Source organism: Gopherus flavomarginatus, chromosome 2, assembly GCF_025201925.1.
Source record: "Gopherus flavomarginatus isolate rGopFla2 chromosome 2, rGopFla2.mat.asm, whole genome shotgun sequence".
NCBI classification, from domain to species: domain Eukaryota; kingdom Metazoa; phylum Chordata; order Testudines; family Testudinidae; genus Gopherus; species Gopherus flavomarginatus.
Window position 1 is genome coordinate 73987180 of NC_066618.1, and position 18874 is coordinate 74006053.

The 18874-nt window shown below is 40.5% G+C and overlaps 1 protein-coding gene across 6 annotated transcripts in view; it reads right to left on the reverse strand.

The window, feature by feature from the left end:
* The window catches only part of TOP2B (DNA topoisomerase II beta), a 119406-nt gene that overhangs the window by 57549 nt on the left and 42983 nt on the right, over window positions 1-18874 (reverse strand). For all 6 annotated transcript variants that reach the window (XM_050938296.1, XM_050938293.1, XM_050938295.1 and 3 more), the window contains 5 exons: window positions 14417-14507; window positions 5095-5158; window positions 3408-3553; window positions 1426-1523; window positions 4-216 (listed from right to left, as the gene is read on the reverse strand). In XM_050938296.1, the coding sequence (XP_050794253.1) occupies window positions 4-216; window positions 1426-1523; window positions 3408-3553; window positions 5095-5158; window positions 14417-14507 (612 nt within the window). The remainder of the gene's footprint in view (window positions 1-3; window positions 217-1425; window positions 1524-3407; window positions 3554-5094; window positions 5159-14416; window positions 14508-18874) is intronic.

Consider the following 18874-nt stretch of genomic DNA (forward strand, 5'->3'; position numbering starts at 1 on the left):
TACAGGTAGTTTCTTCCCATTAAACATAATTTTGACTCCTTTGCATGACCCAGCCAAATCATAAGCTCTTCTTGTCATGAGGGCCATAATATCCTTGTCAAGCTTTTCCATCTTAAATTTAGAAAGATCTGGTTGGAATGTGATGCATGTGAAGTCATCTCCTTCAAAATGCTTAATCTTGGGATCAGAAGTCTTCATCATATTGTTCAGCCAAGTCTTTGGAAGCAAATTTTAGATGTTAATTACAATCGTCTCCTTTTTTTTTTTTGGTAAACTAACCAACAAAACTAAACAGCATAACTAATACCCCCATTTTTTCCAGTTTCCAGTTATTCTAAGTTTGCACTAAACTGCAGCATGAAAAATTTGCATATTTCACCTTACAGACTGCTAACACAGTAAACACAGAATCAACTGCTTCCTCATGTTCTGCGTGAGTATTACTACGGTGATAGGCTCAAGGGCTTTGTGGAAGTGAAACTATGCAGAGATATCATGACATCTGAGTGTACAAGAACAAACCAAGCAGCAGGCTGATTGTCCACGTTCTTTGCTGGGAGCAGGGGGGGAGTGAACATGAGACGAAACAGCTCACTTGTGCAAACTTTTTTCTTACATAATTTTTCTTGAAAATGCCCAATGCTAAACTCTGCAAATTTTAAAAGCACACTCGATAGAAATCTACATTCATGCCACCATTAATATGATTTTTAGCAGTTCTGCAGAAAATATAAAAAAATAAAAAGCCTGGTAAACAACAGCTTTTTACAAATCGTTTGCCCCTCATTACAGTGCTACATTGAATAGTTGGAAACTGAAGATTTATCCACCAAACAGACAGAGTAAAAGTAACAGCTGTGAAAGGATTCCAAACAGAATACCCCTAACCAAAGTGCCTCAAACCTATATCAAAGTGACCACCTCTAAGAGTGAGAAGGTAGATCAATTTACATGCCCATTCAATCCTTGGTCTGTGTGCTCAGAATGTCGACAACAGACAAGACGGGTTGGTGTATTTTACAAAGTGGTTGCTGGTCCATTAGGGTTAAGGATATTAATAAGAAATATACACAGAAAAAAACTGTTTAGTATATGATTGTACAAGGTTTTGTTTTATTTAGATTTTTAAAAACAAGGAGCAGGACAATCTTTAAGAAAGTACTACGATTCTCAGACTACTGCATTTCCTATCCATTTTTAGCATATTAGTAAGATTATAAAGAACAAATACAAATTTGTTACTCGAGAAAAATTCTTCAAATCTAACGAGTATCAACAGTAATTCTACTCAATTAACCTTGGTGCCTACATAATTGTTACTGCTGGATTTTCAATAATTTATTTTATGGATCTCAGAAAATGTGTTAAAAATTAAGTTTCTAATTAGAAAAATGTAGAAGAGAAAGATCAAAAACACTTGCATACCTGTTTGAAACTGTGTTTGTATTCTTTGCAAGCAGTTTCAACTGTAAATTTTGTACTGAATATATTACAAAGTTTTGCACCATAACCATTACGACCACCTGGAACAACAATTAAATGTGGTAAGTTTTTAAAAGCAGAAATTACCTGTATCATATTACAAATTACTTCAATGAAATAAAATGTTCCCATATCAGGGACTTCTACCAGGTGCAAAGGACCATGCTAACAGACATCAGTAAAGGACTGAGACCTAATTTAGTAACTTTTTGCCCTGGAAGTTCACAAGGAAGTGCACACACTGCATTTTACAATCTGACTGGTTATCAACCTGGGACTAAATGTTACCCACCCATGGGGAGCAGTTTTGCAGAAGAGGTAAAGAGGTGCTTTACCAGTCCTGGAATTCCCATGGATGCACTAACTCTATGGGCAACTCCTGGCAAAATCCCATGAACCTTGATATTTCTTTGAGAAAAGGAAACATCTCCACACACATTAGACCCCCTCTGCCGGCAACACTCTCAGAAACCCGGCTGCCAGTGACTACTGATAAGTCTGCACCCCAAATCCCCTATTTCAAGGGGAACAGAAGGTACAGAGTATGGTTAGTTAATCTAGTATTATCTACAGCTCATATTTCCACTTAAAAATGCACTAGGGATTGGGTTGAAAGTTCAGTAAATTTAATAGAATCAGATCCTATGTACATGGCAGCATATGCCACAGCATGACTGCTTCTCAACTTCGCTCCTTCCTGTCCTTGAATATACACCTTAACACAGAGAACCATTTATGCATATTGTTTGCATAGAGAAACTTCCCTGGTTTCCCAGGGATGAGGTAAAAAATGAGCAGTATAGCTACTGCTTCCCTCTTCTACCCAAATGTGGACACATTTTGCTCTTTTGCTCCTCTTCCTTGCATGGAATGGAGGGGCACACAGGAACTCTGATAATAAATGTAACTATTTAAGCTATAATTATACATCACAGCTCAATTTAATATTCAAGAATGTGAGGGAATAGTATCCCTGACTTAAATCAAGCATGGAGTAAAAAAGCCATATCCAACGTCCCAAAAAACTTTAGCGCTGCACCTGAATCCCGACCAGCAATGTACATATTATTCCATTCTTGGGTGTCACTTGAGAAGAAACTTGCAACCATACAGAATTATCATAGTTTAGTTGCACAAATAGATGCACTAGAAAGAAAAAGAACTTACTTTCATTTGTCACCTAAATCAGAATTATTACGTGTTTAAGTATTGAATCGGGGCCTAAAAGTCTGCATCATCTAGTCTACTAAACTTTTCCTACTATTTTGCCAGTTTAGCATTTTAATATTTGTGTATGTATATAAACTACTATTTCAGATTAATTTTATATGATGTATTGAATGTAAATTTGTAATTAATTAAAATATATTATAATATATTTTGAATCCTGAGATTATACAAAAGACACTATATAAATATTTAAATAATCTAAGAATTGTCAGGACAATGCTTTGGGGACAGCCACATATAAATGGGTGTTGTTAGTTTCCTGCAAGAATACAGTTCTCTCTAAACCAGGGATTGGCAACCTTCAGCATGGGCCCGTCAGGGTAAACATCTCTCGACCCGCTCCATTTCCCGCAGCTCCCATTGCCTTGAGATGGCAAACTGCAACCGGTGGGAGCCAAGATCGGCTGAACCTGCAGACACGGCAGGTAAACAAACCGGCTCAGCCCGCCAGGGTGCTTATCCTGGCGGGCCACGTGCCAAAGGTTGCTGAACCCTGCTCAAAACAATATTTGTGTAAAAAAAACAAAAAAAAAAGTTTGTTTTCAGATAATTTTATAGAAATACAGTTAAACTGGCAAATAATGACTAGGAAGTACACAAAGAGCCATCTCTCATCATGACTCAAGAAAAGAAAACTCAGAAAATAATTAACAGTTTAACCAGCCAAAAACAAAGCATATTAATAAGAGTCTTGCCTGTAACTTTTTTCTCATCGTCGTCGTAGTTGCTAGATGTTAACAGCTGTCCAAAGATTAAAGCAGGAACATACACTTTTTCTACTTTGTGTTCCACAACTGGAATTCCTTTCCCATTATTCCAGATACTAATAATGTTTGATTCACTGCAAAAAAAACAAATAATGACACCCATTCAAATAAATATATGTAAAAACTGATAAATTAATATAAATCAAGAATATACTACCAATGGGTGTAACTCTAGCAATTTAAAACCATTTTTATTGTGTTTATTGGCATCTTTTTGTCATCACTTTATTTATCAAGAAACATCTGTTTAAAATGCTAGTTTATGAAGAACATCTATTATTATTAAATTTGTTTAAAAACTTTCCTTTATAAAAATAATTCTTGTAACTTTAAAAAAAAAAAAAAAAAACTCTAATGTCTCCCTGGTGTAAAGCAGGTCTTTGAAATCTGGCTACATGATAGTCCTGAGGTCAGGGAGATGGCTTTTGTTAGCCTTGTGAAAATCCACTGAGATCTGACCCAGTTATAACCTGCTGGAAAAAATCACCATTTCTCATCTACAATTTGCCAACTAGTTCCTTTTTGGCAGCATGCCAAAATCCCGCAACGTTCTATATGACTGCACATACACTGATTGCCTTGGTTTCTTACTTCAGCATTTCACGTCGTTCAAACTCTGGATGGGAGATAGCCAAAACTGATAATCATCTTCATTCTTCTCCCATTCCCTGTCCAATGAGAATGTGCAATGCACTGGAAACCAGAGGACAGTGAGTTTCTGACTCACCTGTCCTACTGACTGGTGTTAATAATTCTATGCCCTTCACAATTCTTATTATTAAGTTAATGCCTGTTAATGCCTATTGAGAGTTCAGATAAAATGGAAACAGAATCTAGATCTCTAATATGGCAACCCCAAATCCCATCCACATAGCTACGATGCCTCTCAAAAAGAATCTGCCATATTCTTATCCTTAGTTATGCTGTTTATAAAATGGTGCAACTCATATACATCTCTACCCCAATATAACGCTGTCCTCAGGAGCCAAAAAACCTTACCTCGTTATAGGTGACACCGCATTATATTGAACTTGCTTTGATCCATCAGAGTACGCAGCCCCACTCCCCCAGAGCATTGCTTTACCGCGTCATATCCGAATTCGTGTTATATCGGGTCATGTTATATGGGGGCAGAGGTGTATATGCAACCCACTGGTTCAGTGTGTTATGCATCCTCGCCTAGTAAATGGGTCACATAAAATAGCTGTATGCTGTTGCCAGTTAAATAGTTAGTCTGGTAGCTCAAGAGATAGATGTCTATGCTGCAGAGTTCAAGGTTCAGCATTCAAACCCCATCTGTGATCTAATTGATAGGCTATTAAAACTGTACACTGTCAAACTTGCCTCAACTTGAATGTTTAGTTTATTTCAGGTTTTATCAGCTTTGTATACAAAATTTATTAAAGGGTGGTTTAGATAAGCAAGTTACTTTAAATTTAAAATGGTGATATTCTTCACATTTTCAGAACAATTTCTCCTTCAAATATAGAGCTAGAGTATCTACTTTCAGTACAATATAAGAAAATGGTAAATTTTGTTGAATATAATCTGTTGTAAAAAGTTCAAGTCCAATTTCCCAGACAGAGAAGGGCAGCTAGAAAGTTACCGTACTTACGGATCAATGGAAATTTTAATACAGGTCATATTCTTGTCCCTCTGCTTATTGTCAGCGGCATTTACTATGAAACAAATTCACACTTTTTAGGGGCAGTAATAACAATCAGTTACTTGATGTACAATGCTAATTATATACACATTCCATTACAAGTTACAATGTACAGAAAATGTTTGAGAAACTCCCCTTCTGACATTTTCTTTACTTTCTTACTGAAAGTAAAGGAAAAATAACTAGGTATCGACAACAATCTGAAGGAAATAATTTGATTCCTTCAGTCATACTTTCTGGGATTAATTTTTCTATTTCAAACAACTAGGCTATGTTAGAGGTAACCACAAAAGAATACTTTATAGGCCCATTTTCATAATTGATTCTAACATATTGTTCACCTCCACCCTCATTATTTCCCTTTTGCAATGCTATGGAATCCTACTACAAGTTGTATTATATTTTCACTCATTATTATCTATTTCTCCCTGGCCCAAAATCCCTAAATAATCACTTAGAGAAGAATATTTCTAAAGATAAACACAAATTAAAAATTCATCAGCTCTAACAGATTGCTATCATTATTATTATTATTTTTATTACAGTAGCGCCTTATCTGGTATCAAGGCCCCAATGTGATAGGCATTGTACAAACACATATCAAAAAGATGGTCCCAACTCAAATAGTGTAAGGAGTTAAATTAACAATTAATTAGTATTCTAGGTGACCACAGTACAAAGCAGCCATTCATACCAGCATGTTAAATTTGGTTCTAGACTCATTCAATTGTGTTTTGGGTAGATAATTAATTACATCTATTATATTAAAATTACTGTTTTCCTAGTAGAGAGACATGGTGGGGAAAGTATTATTTTTTATTGGACCAAGCAGTTGAATACAATCGGGGGTGGTAAGGAGGAAATTCAATTTATTATGTTCTGAATTTTCTTAACGGAAGTTAAAATAACAAAAAATATTAACTAAACAAAGAACACGTAGTTACCATAAGTGGAGCTTGTGCTGAAGTTAAAGGGAAATTCTTTTTAAAGAGCTTGAATGATTGATTCCAAATCATGTTAACTCAGAATAGCTATAAAAGCCAGGTTATAAAGAAGTTAAAATTTGATCAGGAAATTAATTAAACTACATTTGAATTTGTGTGAACTACACGCAACTGAGCTCAGAAATTCTAAGGTTGTCATCAAACATGAAAATGTATTACAGAATATTTTTAGAATATGCCTCATCAGACAAAATATGGATTAAAATAAACACTCCAAGGACAGAAAGATAAACTCTGAGAAAAATAAAACACATTTTAATGGATGGAAAGAAAATACAGTATATCCCAGTACAATATGAAATCAGACACATTTCAAACACTCTTGTTAAAGACAATTAAGCAGGAAGTTTCATTAAAAAGAATGCACAATTATTATTTATGACACTTTTATATAGGCCAGTGGTTCTCAAACAATTGTCTATGAAGCACAAGATGGCAATCTGCAGAGAGGTGACAAATTTTATGGTGATAACTTCTCCTCTCATGAACCCCCGTTGGGCACCTTCCTTTTAAAAGAGGTAGGCTGGAAATGGCTTCCTTTTAAAGCCTGTAAATTATATCACTGAGTCAGCAACGGGAGCATAGAAAAAGTGATGCAAGGTACTCATTTTCATACCTGTAGCGGGGTGCTAACCCGCTACTGCTTTAAAAGGCTTAAAACAGCCAGGAGAAAAGGCTGTGGCAGGGAAGGAAAAGCGGGGCTGATTGGTGAAAGCAGCCTCAGCTGGGGGCCACACCCCAATCAGGCCAAGGCTAGCATAATGAGGGCCCAGCTGGCCCTTATAAGAGGGCGGGGCCAGAAGCCAGAGAAGGAGTCTCTCTGTAGTGGTAGAGAGAGAAGGGCCTGGCTGCCTGGAAGCTGAGAAGGTACCAAGACTGGAGCAGGGCCAGGGGAAGACCAGAGGAGCTGGGGAGCTCCAGCCTACAAACCCCCCAGGCTGCAGGCCTTGTTAAAGGCCAGAAAAAGGTTCTGTGGGGCAGGGCTGGGTCCAAGGAGCTGAGGAGCTCCATCCTAGAAACCCCCCAGGCTACAGGGCCTTGTTAAACGCCAAAGAAGATACTGGGTTGCAGGGGGCAGCCCAAGGGTAGGCAGAGGCAGCAGGTCCAAACTCCCCCTTGCCGGTGATGAGTGGCATTTACACTGCAGTCTACCCCAGTGAACGGGGGCTAGATTGAGACTGGCAGTAGCCATAGTCTGAGGTGAGGTGGGAATAGAGGGTGGAGGTTCCCTGGGGAGGGGAGATCCAGATCTGTGGAGGTACTGACGGGGCAGCATCCTGGCCTGAAAGGGGCACTGGGGTCCAGGAGGACGACCAGCAGGAGACACCGCACCAGTGAGCCCTGGCCCGTGACAATACCACTCACTGTTTACAAGAAATTTATAAATTTGAAAGTAAAATCTCTCCATTTAGCCAAAAGAAGAGGTTACTCACGTTGCTCAGTAACTGCGGTTCTTTGAGATGTGTGTCCATATGGGTGCTCCACTCTAGATGTCTTTGTGTCCCTGCACCTAAGATCAGAGATTTTTGGTAGCAGTGTCAGTTTGGGCTGCACATGTGCTCTCCTCATCTCATACTGTGTTTGATCGCTATATAGTGCTATGCGGCCAAACCACCCTCAGTTCCTTCTCTACCGCAGAGCTCACATACAACAACTCCGAAGCAGAGGGGATGAAGGCAAGTAGTGGAGCACCCATAGAGGCACACATTTCAAAGAACTGCAGTTAAAGCACACGGCAAGTAACCTCTTCTTTGAGTTAGTGTCCTTATGGGTGCTCCACCCTAAAGTGACTATATAGCAGTGCCTCTGCTATAAGGATGGGACTTTGGAGTCGAGTTCATTACTAATGATAATACAGTCAAACCAAATAACACATCTGATGCTGAGTCACAAGTGACTGCATAATGTTTGGCAAATGGGTGAGCAGATGCCCAGGTAACTGGTCTGTAAATTTCTGTGACTGGAATTATGCCAACTCTCCCATTGGCATAATTACTCCACCTCAATGAAAGGCGGAAGCTATGGCGGCAGCAGAGGGACTCCTGCTGACACAGCGCAGCGTGGACACCACTTTAAGCCAATGTAGCTTGCATCACTCAGGGGTGTGTGGCTTCTTCACACCCCTGAGCAACATAACTTTTCAGCAATAGTGTAGACAAACCCTTTGTTTAGATCCCGGGGATTCCTTATATCTGCCTGTGTTGGAGGGGAAGAGTCTCATAAATTTTCTGAATGGCTTGATCCTTTCCAGATAAAAAGCTAATGCTCTCCTGATGTCGAGAGTGTGCAGTGTTGCCTCCCTTTTATCCCAGTGAGGAATAAAAGGGAAAAAATGATGGAAGGTGGAAAAGTTGATTCATGTGGAAGGCTGAAAGTATTTTTGGTAGGAACTTGGAGTTCAGCCATAATGTGACCCTGTCCTTGGGGAAAAAAACTGTAAAGGAGGGGTATGCCATTAGACCCTTATCTCTCCCACTCGCCAAGCAGAGATGATGGCTACCAGGAATGAAGTTTTCGTAGAGAGATGCAGAAGTGAGGAAGTGGCCATGGGCTAAAGGGAGATCTTGTGAGACAGTTTAAGACAAGATTAAGGTCCAACAGTGGTGCAGGATCTCTGATTGGAGAGTAGAGGTTACTCATGCCTTTAAAAAATCTTTTTGTTATGAGATGAGCAAATACCAAATGACCATCTATCTTTTGATGGAAGGCATTGATGACTGTGAGGTGTACTTTCACCCAGCACAGAGACAGCCCTGATTTCTTCAATTCTAGAATGTAGTCTAGCACGACTGGTAAAGGAGAGCATGTAGTGATAACCTGTCTTGTGTCACACCAGATTTGGAATCTCTTCCATTTCTGAATGTATGTGTGTCAAGTAGTAGTTTTTCTGCTATGTAACAGAATTTCATTTACCTCCTCAGAGCAGTTCCTTACCACATTCTGGAACCATCAGGGCGCCATACTTTCAGGTGAAGAACTTTCATATTTGGGTGATGGATCTGGCCCGCATGTTTAGAGAGATGATGTGGAACAAGGTGAAGAATGATTAGTGGGCAGACCACCAGCTGAAGAACGTATGGAAATCATGTCCGTCTTGGCCATGTTGGAGCTATAAAAATAACTCTGGCCTTTTCTTTTTTTATTTTGTATATTGCTTTGGATATTAGCAGAATTGGAGGAAATGCATATAAAAGATGTCTATTCCATTTGAGGAGAAAAGCACCTTCGAGAGAACAATAACCCCACCTTGCTCTGGAGCAGAACTGAGGGCATTTCTTCTTGACTGTGATGAAGGGGTCTATCTTTGGAGTTCCCCAATGCGTGAATATGCTGTGAAGGATTGTAGTGTCTATTTCCCATTCATGATCTTGGGAGAATTTTCTGCTGTGCATATCTGCTGTAGTGTTCTGAATGCCTGGGAGGTAAATTGCTGAGATGCTGATCTGGTGACAAATGCACCAATTCCATAATGTCACTGCCTTGGCACGCAGGGAAGGTGATCTTGTCCCTCCTCAGTGGTTTATGTAGAGCTTACATGCAGTGTTGTCTATCATAATTTTTACATGCTTGTCTTTGAGTATTGAGAGGTAGTGAGAACAGGCATTTCTGACTGCTCTGCGCTCTAGTAGGCTGATAGGTATTATGGATTCCAACAAGGACCATTTGCCCTAAACTATATAAAGTCCAAGTAGGCTTCCCATCCCAATAGGAATGCATCTGTCATTAAAATGAACGATGGGTGGTTGGATGAAGTGAACCCACATACACATATTGTGAGGATCTGCCCACCAGTCAAGAGAGTTTCTGACTGTCAAGGGCATTCATAGAAGTTTTAGACTGTGTCTTCTCAGAACATATATCGTTCTGAGCCATCCTTGAAGACAATGCATGTGGAGTCTCACATGCTGTACAACAAAGGTGCTAACCGCCATGTGCCCCAGTAGCTGGAGGCAACTTCTGGCCAAGATCTGAAGATTGGCTTGAGCTGTCAAGATGTTAAATATGTGCAATGGGAGGAAATCTTTGGCCTCCCCTGCATCTAGGTAGGCTCCTATAAACTCCAGTTGCTGTACTGTGGTCAAAGTGGATTTTTGAGTATTTAGTGGAAGTCCCAGCTGTAAAAATAGGTTCATGGTCTCTTGTGTGGTTGCCAGTGCATCACCAAAGGAAAGTGCTTTGAGCAGATAATTATCTAAATATGGAAATCTCATGATTCCTTGTTCACGAAGGTGTGCTATCGCAACAGAGAGGACTTTGGAGAAGATCTTGGGTGCCAATGATAGGCCAAATGGGAGCACTTTGTACTGGCAATTATTCTGCCCCAGAATGAATCTCAGAAACCTCCTGTGGGATGGATGAATCATGATATGAAAGTAAGCGTCTTGTAGGTTGAGGGCCAAGAACCAATCCCCCTGGTCCAGAGATGGGATTACTGCTGCCAAGGTAACCATCTTGAAATGTACTTTTACAAATCTGAGCACCCTTATATCTAGAATGGGTCTCCAATTGTCTTTCTCTTTCTGTATCAGGAAATATTTGGAATAGAAACTCTTCCCTTTGTGTTGGTTCGAAACTGGTTCTATAGAACCTAGTTTCACATAAAAGATGCTCATGAGAGAGTTTCCTGAAGAGGGACGGGACGGGAGAGTGGGGAGGAGGTAAAGTGGATTAAATATCACTTGTGATAACCTCTAGTATCCACTTGTCTGTGGTTATACCCTTCCAAGATTGATGGAAAGAGGTAAGGAGGTCGCCAAATTGATGGAGATGCTCTGGCTGTTGCAGCAAATGAAATGGAGTGTGTGGGGTGGGGTGTGGTAACTCAGGGCCTAGACCAAGATCTCAAAATTGTTGTTTAGATGTAGATGGCTGTGATGTTGGTGATTGTGGGGCAGTCAGTCTATGTTTTTGTACCCTCTGTCTCTTGCTTTGGAGCTCATAATATCTGTGAAGAGGAATAAAGTGTGATCTCTATGTCATTTGATATTTACTCGGTCTTCTCTTTTGAGCAGAAGTGTAAATACCCAGAGAGCATAACATTTCCCTGGCATCTTTTAATGAGTAGAGGGATTTGTCAGTTTTGTCCGTGAACAATTCTGATCCCTCAAATGGGAGGTCCTCCACTGTGGCTTGCATCTTCTTTGGAAAGCCAGACAGATGAAGCCATGACCCTCTCCTCATGACAACTACTGTAGCAATTTAGCTGTGTCCACAGCATACAGCGAAATCTTCAATGCTGCCCTCACCAGGAGCTGAGCCTCAGTAATAATTGCCTGAAATTGGTGTTTTTCATCTGACAGGAGGTATTCAATAACCTCATTTAAATTTAGAGTAAAGTGTGATTATACTTTGTCATAAAGGCTTGATAGTTAGTGATCCTAATTTGTAGAGTCGCTTAGGAATACATTTGTGTCCAAATAAATCCAGTCATTTCCCGTCTTTGTCACATGTTGTTTTAGCATGGTACCATCTGCCACATTCATTAACATCATAGATGACCAGCGAATCTCCGGAAGGATGAGAAACAAAAGCCCACATGCTCGAGGGCATATAATATTTCTTGTCTGCCCTTTTGCACACTGGGAGTAAAGTGGCTGGTGTTTGCCAAATAGCTTTTGCTGGGTCCAGCAGTGCCTCGTTGATAGGGAGTGCAATTTTTGCTGATGCCAACGTCTGCAGGAAGTCATGCAGTCTGTGGTGTTACTGTTTAACTTCAAGGGGGATCTGAAAACGTCTTGGAACTGTTTAAAATCATTTGCTGGTGGTGGTGGGGGAGGGATGATCACCTCGTCAGATGAAGACAAAGACGTATTGGTCACTAGAGTAGTTTCTTTGTCCAATCTCTCCTCCAGTTCTTCAAAGATCTCCTTTTGAGGATCAGGAGTTCTGGCTATGGAAGCTGACAGGGATTGCGTGTCTCTCTCTCTCTGGGTGACACTAAAGGACCTGGAGAATTGTTGCCTATATCTAGCCCACAGGTCCCGGTATGGCCACTGAGGTGGTGGAAAAGGCATGGGTGGGGCCTCAACACTGTTCATACCAACCATGTGGGTCTCATCTACTCTGGTGGTAGTTTGGAGGAGCATAGGTTTCTATTCTGATAGCATCCTGTTGCTGCAGTGGAGAACCATGGGCCAACACAGAATATAAATCATCCCCTTCCTCCTCTTCATCATCATCACTGGAGAGAGATAGAGCAATCATTGACAGCAGAGTAACCTGTCTCGATACTGCATGGTAAGTCTGGGGACCTGGCTGTAATGCATTCCGCAGTTATGTTGATACCCAATAATGGTGAATCGGACATCTCTGAGACCAGCAAGTCTTTAGGGAAGCAAAATTCCTAAGGTACCGGAACAGTCATCAGTACCATTGAGGGCAGCAGCATCAGTACCACTGAAGCAGATATAGCTGTCAGTACCACAGGAACTCTGTGTTCCAAAGAATGGCCGGAAGGTGGTACTGTGGCTTTTTGCAGCCCCAGAGTACTCGGTACTGACTGTCTGTATGACTCCATCGTGCCGTCTTAGAGGAGCTGGGTCTGTCTTTACCTCTCCTTTCCCCAGATGATGCCATTCTGTCTGAGCCTGCCCTCTAGGTTCTTTGGTCTTACTTGTGGCAGCCTCATAGGTACTTAATCATGTGACAGTTAGTACCGAAGCAATCGACCATGCCGGGGATTTCGTTCTTTTAGGCAGTTCCCTGCTCTGGGAGCTTGTAGCCCATTTATTTGCTTTCTGAGAGGAATCTAAGGATTTCCTCTTTTAAGTCATTGGAGAATGCTGCTCAGATGATGCTGTCAGTCTTGATGGGGATTGTTGTCGGGGGTGATGGAGAGGGGGCATGGCATCCCCAGGGCCAGGGTTGGAGTCTGGTCAGAATGAGCTTTCCATCATTAATAGTCTTAATTTCAGCTCATGACTCAGATTCTTGCCTTTAATCTGAGGCAAAACATGCACTTCTGACGCATGTGTGTCTCTCTGAGGCAGCGAATGTAGCGGGAATGGCTGTCGCTGACAGGAATGGCTTCCTCACAGGAGACGCAATGTTTATACCGAGGGGAGCTGGGCATACCCTTTTTAGGGTTCACTTCCCTAATGGGAAGAACTAGGGAAGTCTAATATATACAATTCTACAACTGAAAGAGAAAAATAAAAATAATAATTTTTAAGGAAATGAAATGAGAAGAAAAGAGAGATCCAACAAACCAAAGAGCTATTGCTACTAACAAAAGGAATTATTAAGAGGAAACACCAAGAGAAATCTCTGTGAACGGGCTCTGCTAAGGCTCCATGTCAAGCCAAGGGCAGTTCAGAAGGAACTGAGGGCAGTTTGGCTGTACAGCACTATAGCAATTGAATGTGGCATGAGACAGGGAGAGCACATGTGCGGCCCAAACGGACACTGCAACCAAAAATTTCCACTCTTAGGTGCAAGGACACAGACACCTAAAGCGGAGCATCCACAGGGACACTACTCAAAGAAGAATGTATTCTTTCCTTTTCATTTCAGATGTCAGCACAGCTTTAGAGGTACAGGGCAAAACTCTGACCTCAATGAAGTAAACAGCAAAACTCCCACTGACTTCTGTTCACACATGGTATGAGGAAGACCACTGCCAACCTCAAGACCTTAAAAATCACCTACCAGCCAAAGGATTAACTCTGTTGAGACTAATACCTCAGCAGAGTCAAGGGATAGTTCCCTGCTGGGAAATTACACCCTCCCGTGGCTCAAAGCCTGCAATTTCTGCGCCTGTTATAAAGCCAAATGTCTCAGGATGAGAAAGGTCATGCTGAGTCAAATGCTTGCATATTAAATTTCCAAGAAACACCTTTTTACTGTAGGAGGCAGCATTGGTGATTGAGGAGATAGTACTCTTTCATCTGAATCTAGACTAAATCAAGTGTGTTAAGTGTGCAGGGCTTCTGGAGGTTTCTTCTTTCAAATCAGTTATAAAACTGAAGTCATGAGTAGTTTTTCTTATTAAAAAAAATCCATAGTAACTGATTCTAGTGTCACTATAAAAGTCAAACTTAGGTATTTATATTCTGCCTTCTTGAAACTGCTCTGCAGTTTCAAGTGGAGATAGTACCTCTTCCTAAATTGCTTCACCTCCTTTTCTAAACTACTTCATTTCAGTAGTGGATCAAAGTATCTCTGTGTGTAGTTTGTATATCTTTTTAATATGTCAGGTGCTTTCAGAACCTTCAGGAGGAAACGTGCTGCAGAGCTGTAAAAACATTATCATTATTAAAAACACTTACCAAGAATTTCATCAAAGATCTTATACAAGCCTGGGACAAAGGTAACTTCTCTGCAATTCATTCCGATCTCTTCATCATAAACCCACATTAACTACATATAAACAAAATAAAATAACTTGTCTTGGATTCAAAATGAAATGTTCATGTTGATACAATTTGGATTATTTAACATTTTAAGAATTCAATATAAAATTTTATTTTAATCTCTTTGCTGCATATCTTACTTGACATTAAACCAATCGGTCAGCCCTTCAAGGTTTAAAAAAAAAAAAAGAGAGAAGTGGCAATTGCTTCTATGTTTATATCTGAGGCATTTTGTAACCATTTGATTGACCTATTATGTTAGGTAACCCACAAGGTAAGCTATTGCAGCTATTTAGTTTCCACTTCCTTCATATTACAGTTATGTGGACAGATTCTCTCTACTTCTCTGGCCTCTACATTCCACTCTGGGAGCCCACAGGAAATATAGTGCAGGCTGTTCTAACTTACAGTGAGGACTATTTCAACCTCTAGAGCAGCCCAGAATTCAGAAGATACAAAGGTGGCATACAATAACTTGTCACTTTGTCGGGGTTTTCGGTCAAATCCATGGTCAGAAATAGTATTATGTACAAATTTTACCTTAGCAGGATAAATAACAAAATCATGATAGGTTACATTTCAGCAGCTGGATATACTAAAAATACCATCAACATACTCTGAACCTGGTAATCTTGCACAGATGCACAACATTTTTGTCTTTACATCACATTAACATAATACTTTTCCTAGCTAGCTATAAACCTAGCTTTGGTAACAAGCCCCTAAGTTCCACTGAGGACTTATAAATGCCTCCTCCTACATTGGTGTACCTACTATTCAATCACATATACAAAATCAACCTTAAAGAGAAGGGGGCCAAATTTCTGCTCTAAGTTACACCACTGCCCAAACAACAGTGCTCAGATACTACATGAATAAAAGCTATGTAAGTATCTAGGAACAGTAAATCAGAACAAAATTTTTCTTAATCAGACTCATTTCCCATTCCCTTGGTTTGAACTTATGCCACAATTATTAGAGTCAGTCTCAGGTGCATTCTCCACAAAAAATGGTTTTATTACAAATGTGCCATCTGCTGGTTTTGAGCTCTCAGAAGTGCACAGCACAGAGTAAAGGAAAAAACTGTCTTGCTTAATTTCTTTCCTAGTTTTCAGGTTTGACAATATTATTGTGATTTTTACTTTTCCATGCAGCTAACGGGTAGACCCAAATCAATCAATCAGATTCAGGTTAAGTCACATCTACTATAAGGAACCCCACGTGACATTATTCCCAAAGCTGTAACAATATTGATAAGTGTGTGTGAAACATGGAATTAATTCACAGGTATCTGCAGCGATTCAAATGGACTATATACATAGGTATACAAATATTTATATTTTATTTACTGATACACATACATACATATACACAAGTATCTGCAGGATAGGCAAGCATAAAATATGTAGCGCTATCTAGGGATATCTATTCCACATATTATACTTAACATTCAGTCAATGGTTTGTCAGGCTCAGAAACTAGAAAGAAAAGAGATATAGCAGGTGAGACAAATGCTCCCTCTCTCTCTCTCTCTCCTGTTTTCATGTTTGAAAATTCTTTTGCAAGTTATAAATAGTGGTAAAGATTTCAGGGAGAAGAAAACAACTCTGAGACAACAATATACTGTACTTTTGAGTGGTTTTGAAGGAGGAACTAAACTCCTGAGGCAGATGATACTCTATCTCCCCCACATACCTATGTGGACAGGACTCTTCTTCCAAAGGAGAAGGGAAAGAAGAATTTATTTTTATTTGTTTGTTTTAGTAGCTGACAAAAGAATCAGTATTGAAACACATGGCAGTTTTTTATATCTATATCTTCATATAGTGCTTGTCTAGATTAGGAGAAGAATGTGGCTTCTCAGGGCCCCTCTTATCCAGTGACACACTGTCATAAATATGAAGGGAAGGTAACAACATTTATGTATGCAGTAACATCAAATCCCTCATAGCCAGAGGTACGGAATCACTTACCTGTAATGAGTTAATCAATTCAATTAACCTAGCTGGCACCTGACCAGAAGGACTGATGGAGAAAGAAGATACTTTCAAATCGAGGGGGTGGGGGAGGGTTCCCTCTCGGGACAAAGAGAGAGACCAAGGGGTAATTTTATTCTTGTTTTGTAACTGGGAAGCAAAGTCAGAGGGGAATCCTCTGTGTTTTAAATCTTTTTATTTACCCTGTAATGTTATCTTCCATCCTGATTTTGCAGGTGTAATTCTTTTACTTTTTTTTAATAAAATTATTCTTTTAAGAACCTAATTAATTTTCAGTGTCCTAAAACCAGGGATCTGGTCTGTGCTCACTTTGTTAACCTATTGGTTGGTATATTATTCTCAAGCCTCCCCAGGAAAGGGGGTAAAGGGGCTTAGGGGGATATTTTGGGGGCGGGGGGGGAGATAAAGCTGAATTTTTGTTTAAATCACTTGGTGGTGGCAGCAATACCATCCAAGGACAAGGAAAGGAATTTGTGCCTTGGAGAAGTTTTTAACCTAAACTGGTGAAATATGAGCTTAGGGAGTCTTTCATGCAGGTCCCCACATCTGTACCCTGGAGTTCAGCATTTGGAGGGAACTCTGACATATGTACTTTGAAAAGTAAAGCATCAGCCCCAGGAGCAAAAGACACTCTCCCGGCAGTAATACTGGGGGCAGAGGCAAAATCCAACGGGACCTCTCCTGAACCCTCCAGACCATATTGTTTGTTTGCTTTTTGGGGGGATGGGAAATCTCCCTGGGGCATCAGGCCCCATGCAGCCCTAACCCCAGGCCTATGAGCATGGAGAAAGTATAGCAGTATCTACTGGGGACAAAGACTTCCATGGCAGGAGCCTGCCCTCAGATTCCCCAGACTCTTGTGATATCACCAGACTGCTCTCTTCAATTTAGAATTAGGATTTTATTCTAACATCCTCTTACCCAATCCCTCACAATCTTCCAGCTCCAGAGCTCAATCCCATTCTCTAGGCCTTTCTACAGCCCTCCTTCCTCTCCCCTACTCAATGTTTTTTTTCTCTTTTCCTCTGTCTTGTCTATTCCCTTTCTATTTATTCATCCTACTTACCTATTAAAAACCAAAACAAAAAAGTAATTAGCATGACTTTTACCAACAGTCACTGTGCTTTTATGTTCCATCCCTTTGTCCTGCCACTTTTCCATCTTGTCTATTTAGATTGTAAGGTCTTCACAAGAGGGGTAGTCTCTTACTATGTGTTTGTACAACAGGGACAGATCTGACTAGGGCCTTTGAGCATTACTATACTACAAATAATAAATACATGAGATCTCTCTGCTCACCAAGTAGATGTAAACCTGGTTGTGTGAGCTATAATTCTATTAGCCCTTTGGATAATTCGGTGTTAGGTTTCAGAAAAGATCATTTTATAAGGAACTGGCTACCATAATATAAATCAGTAATAAGTATTACATAACAAATTTGACGTGCCAAAGAGAACTGGCATGACTTGTCCTGCTGTACCTAGTATAATTTTAATGGCAGCCCTGTTAATGCTGCTCCTTCTGAGTTTAATCATTTTGTGTCCACAGTTTTCTCTGGAGCAGGGGTTCTCAAACTTCACTGCACCGTGACCCCCCTTCTGACAACAAACATTACTCCCCGCAGCCTTAGCCCGCCCACGCTCCACCGTCCGGCAGGGGAAGGGGGAGGGCAGAGCCAAAGCCCCACTTCCCCAGGCTGAGGGCAAAGCCAAAGCCCAAGGGCTTCAGCCCCAGGCAGGGGGCCTGTAACCTGGGCCCTAGCAAGTCTAAATCAGCCCTAGCGATGCCATTAAAACGGGGTCACGACCCACTTTGGGGTCACGACCCACAGTCTGAGAACCGCTGCTCTAGAGACTCAAGGATGAGACAGATTTGCCCTATTTGTATCTCATTCTAACTACTGAAATCTATTTTCAGAGTGAATGAATAGTTTCACCAACTTTTCCACTTCATCATGGATGGAAAGAGTTCTGGAGCCATCCAAATGAGAGTGCTTTGAGAGGAAGCTGGAAGTCTCCTCATCCTCACAGGAGAGCAGAGACAATAGCTTTTGATCCCTCCTTAGATATTTCAGGGAGGAGGGGCTGCAACTCTTCACTTTGTAGAGCTTATATGTTTCTTAATTTTAGACCCTGTAGCAGCTAAGCTATGCGCCTTTGAGTTTTGGAACTCTTCAAGGAGGACTAAATAATTCTAGACCATCTAAAGCTATGCAGTTTAACTTTTTAAGGATAACTTTGGAGAAATTTGTCACAAATCAGGACCTTTGGGGTGGGGGTGTTTCCCTAGTAGGTCAATGGAGAACTGATTCTCCTCCAAATCAACAGCATATTTAGATAATGAATCACTTTAAATTTGAGAGCTGGTGGGAGGAGTT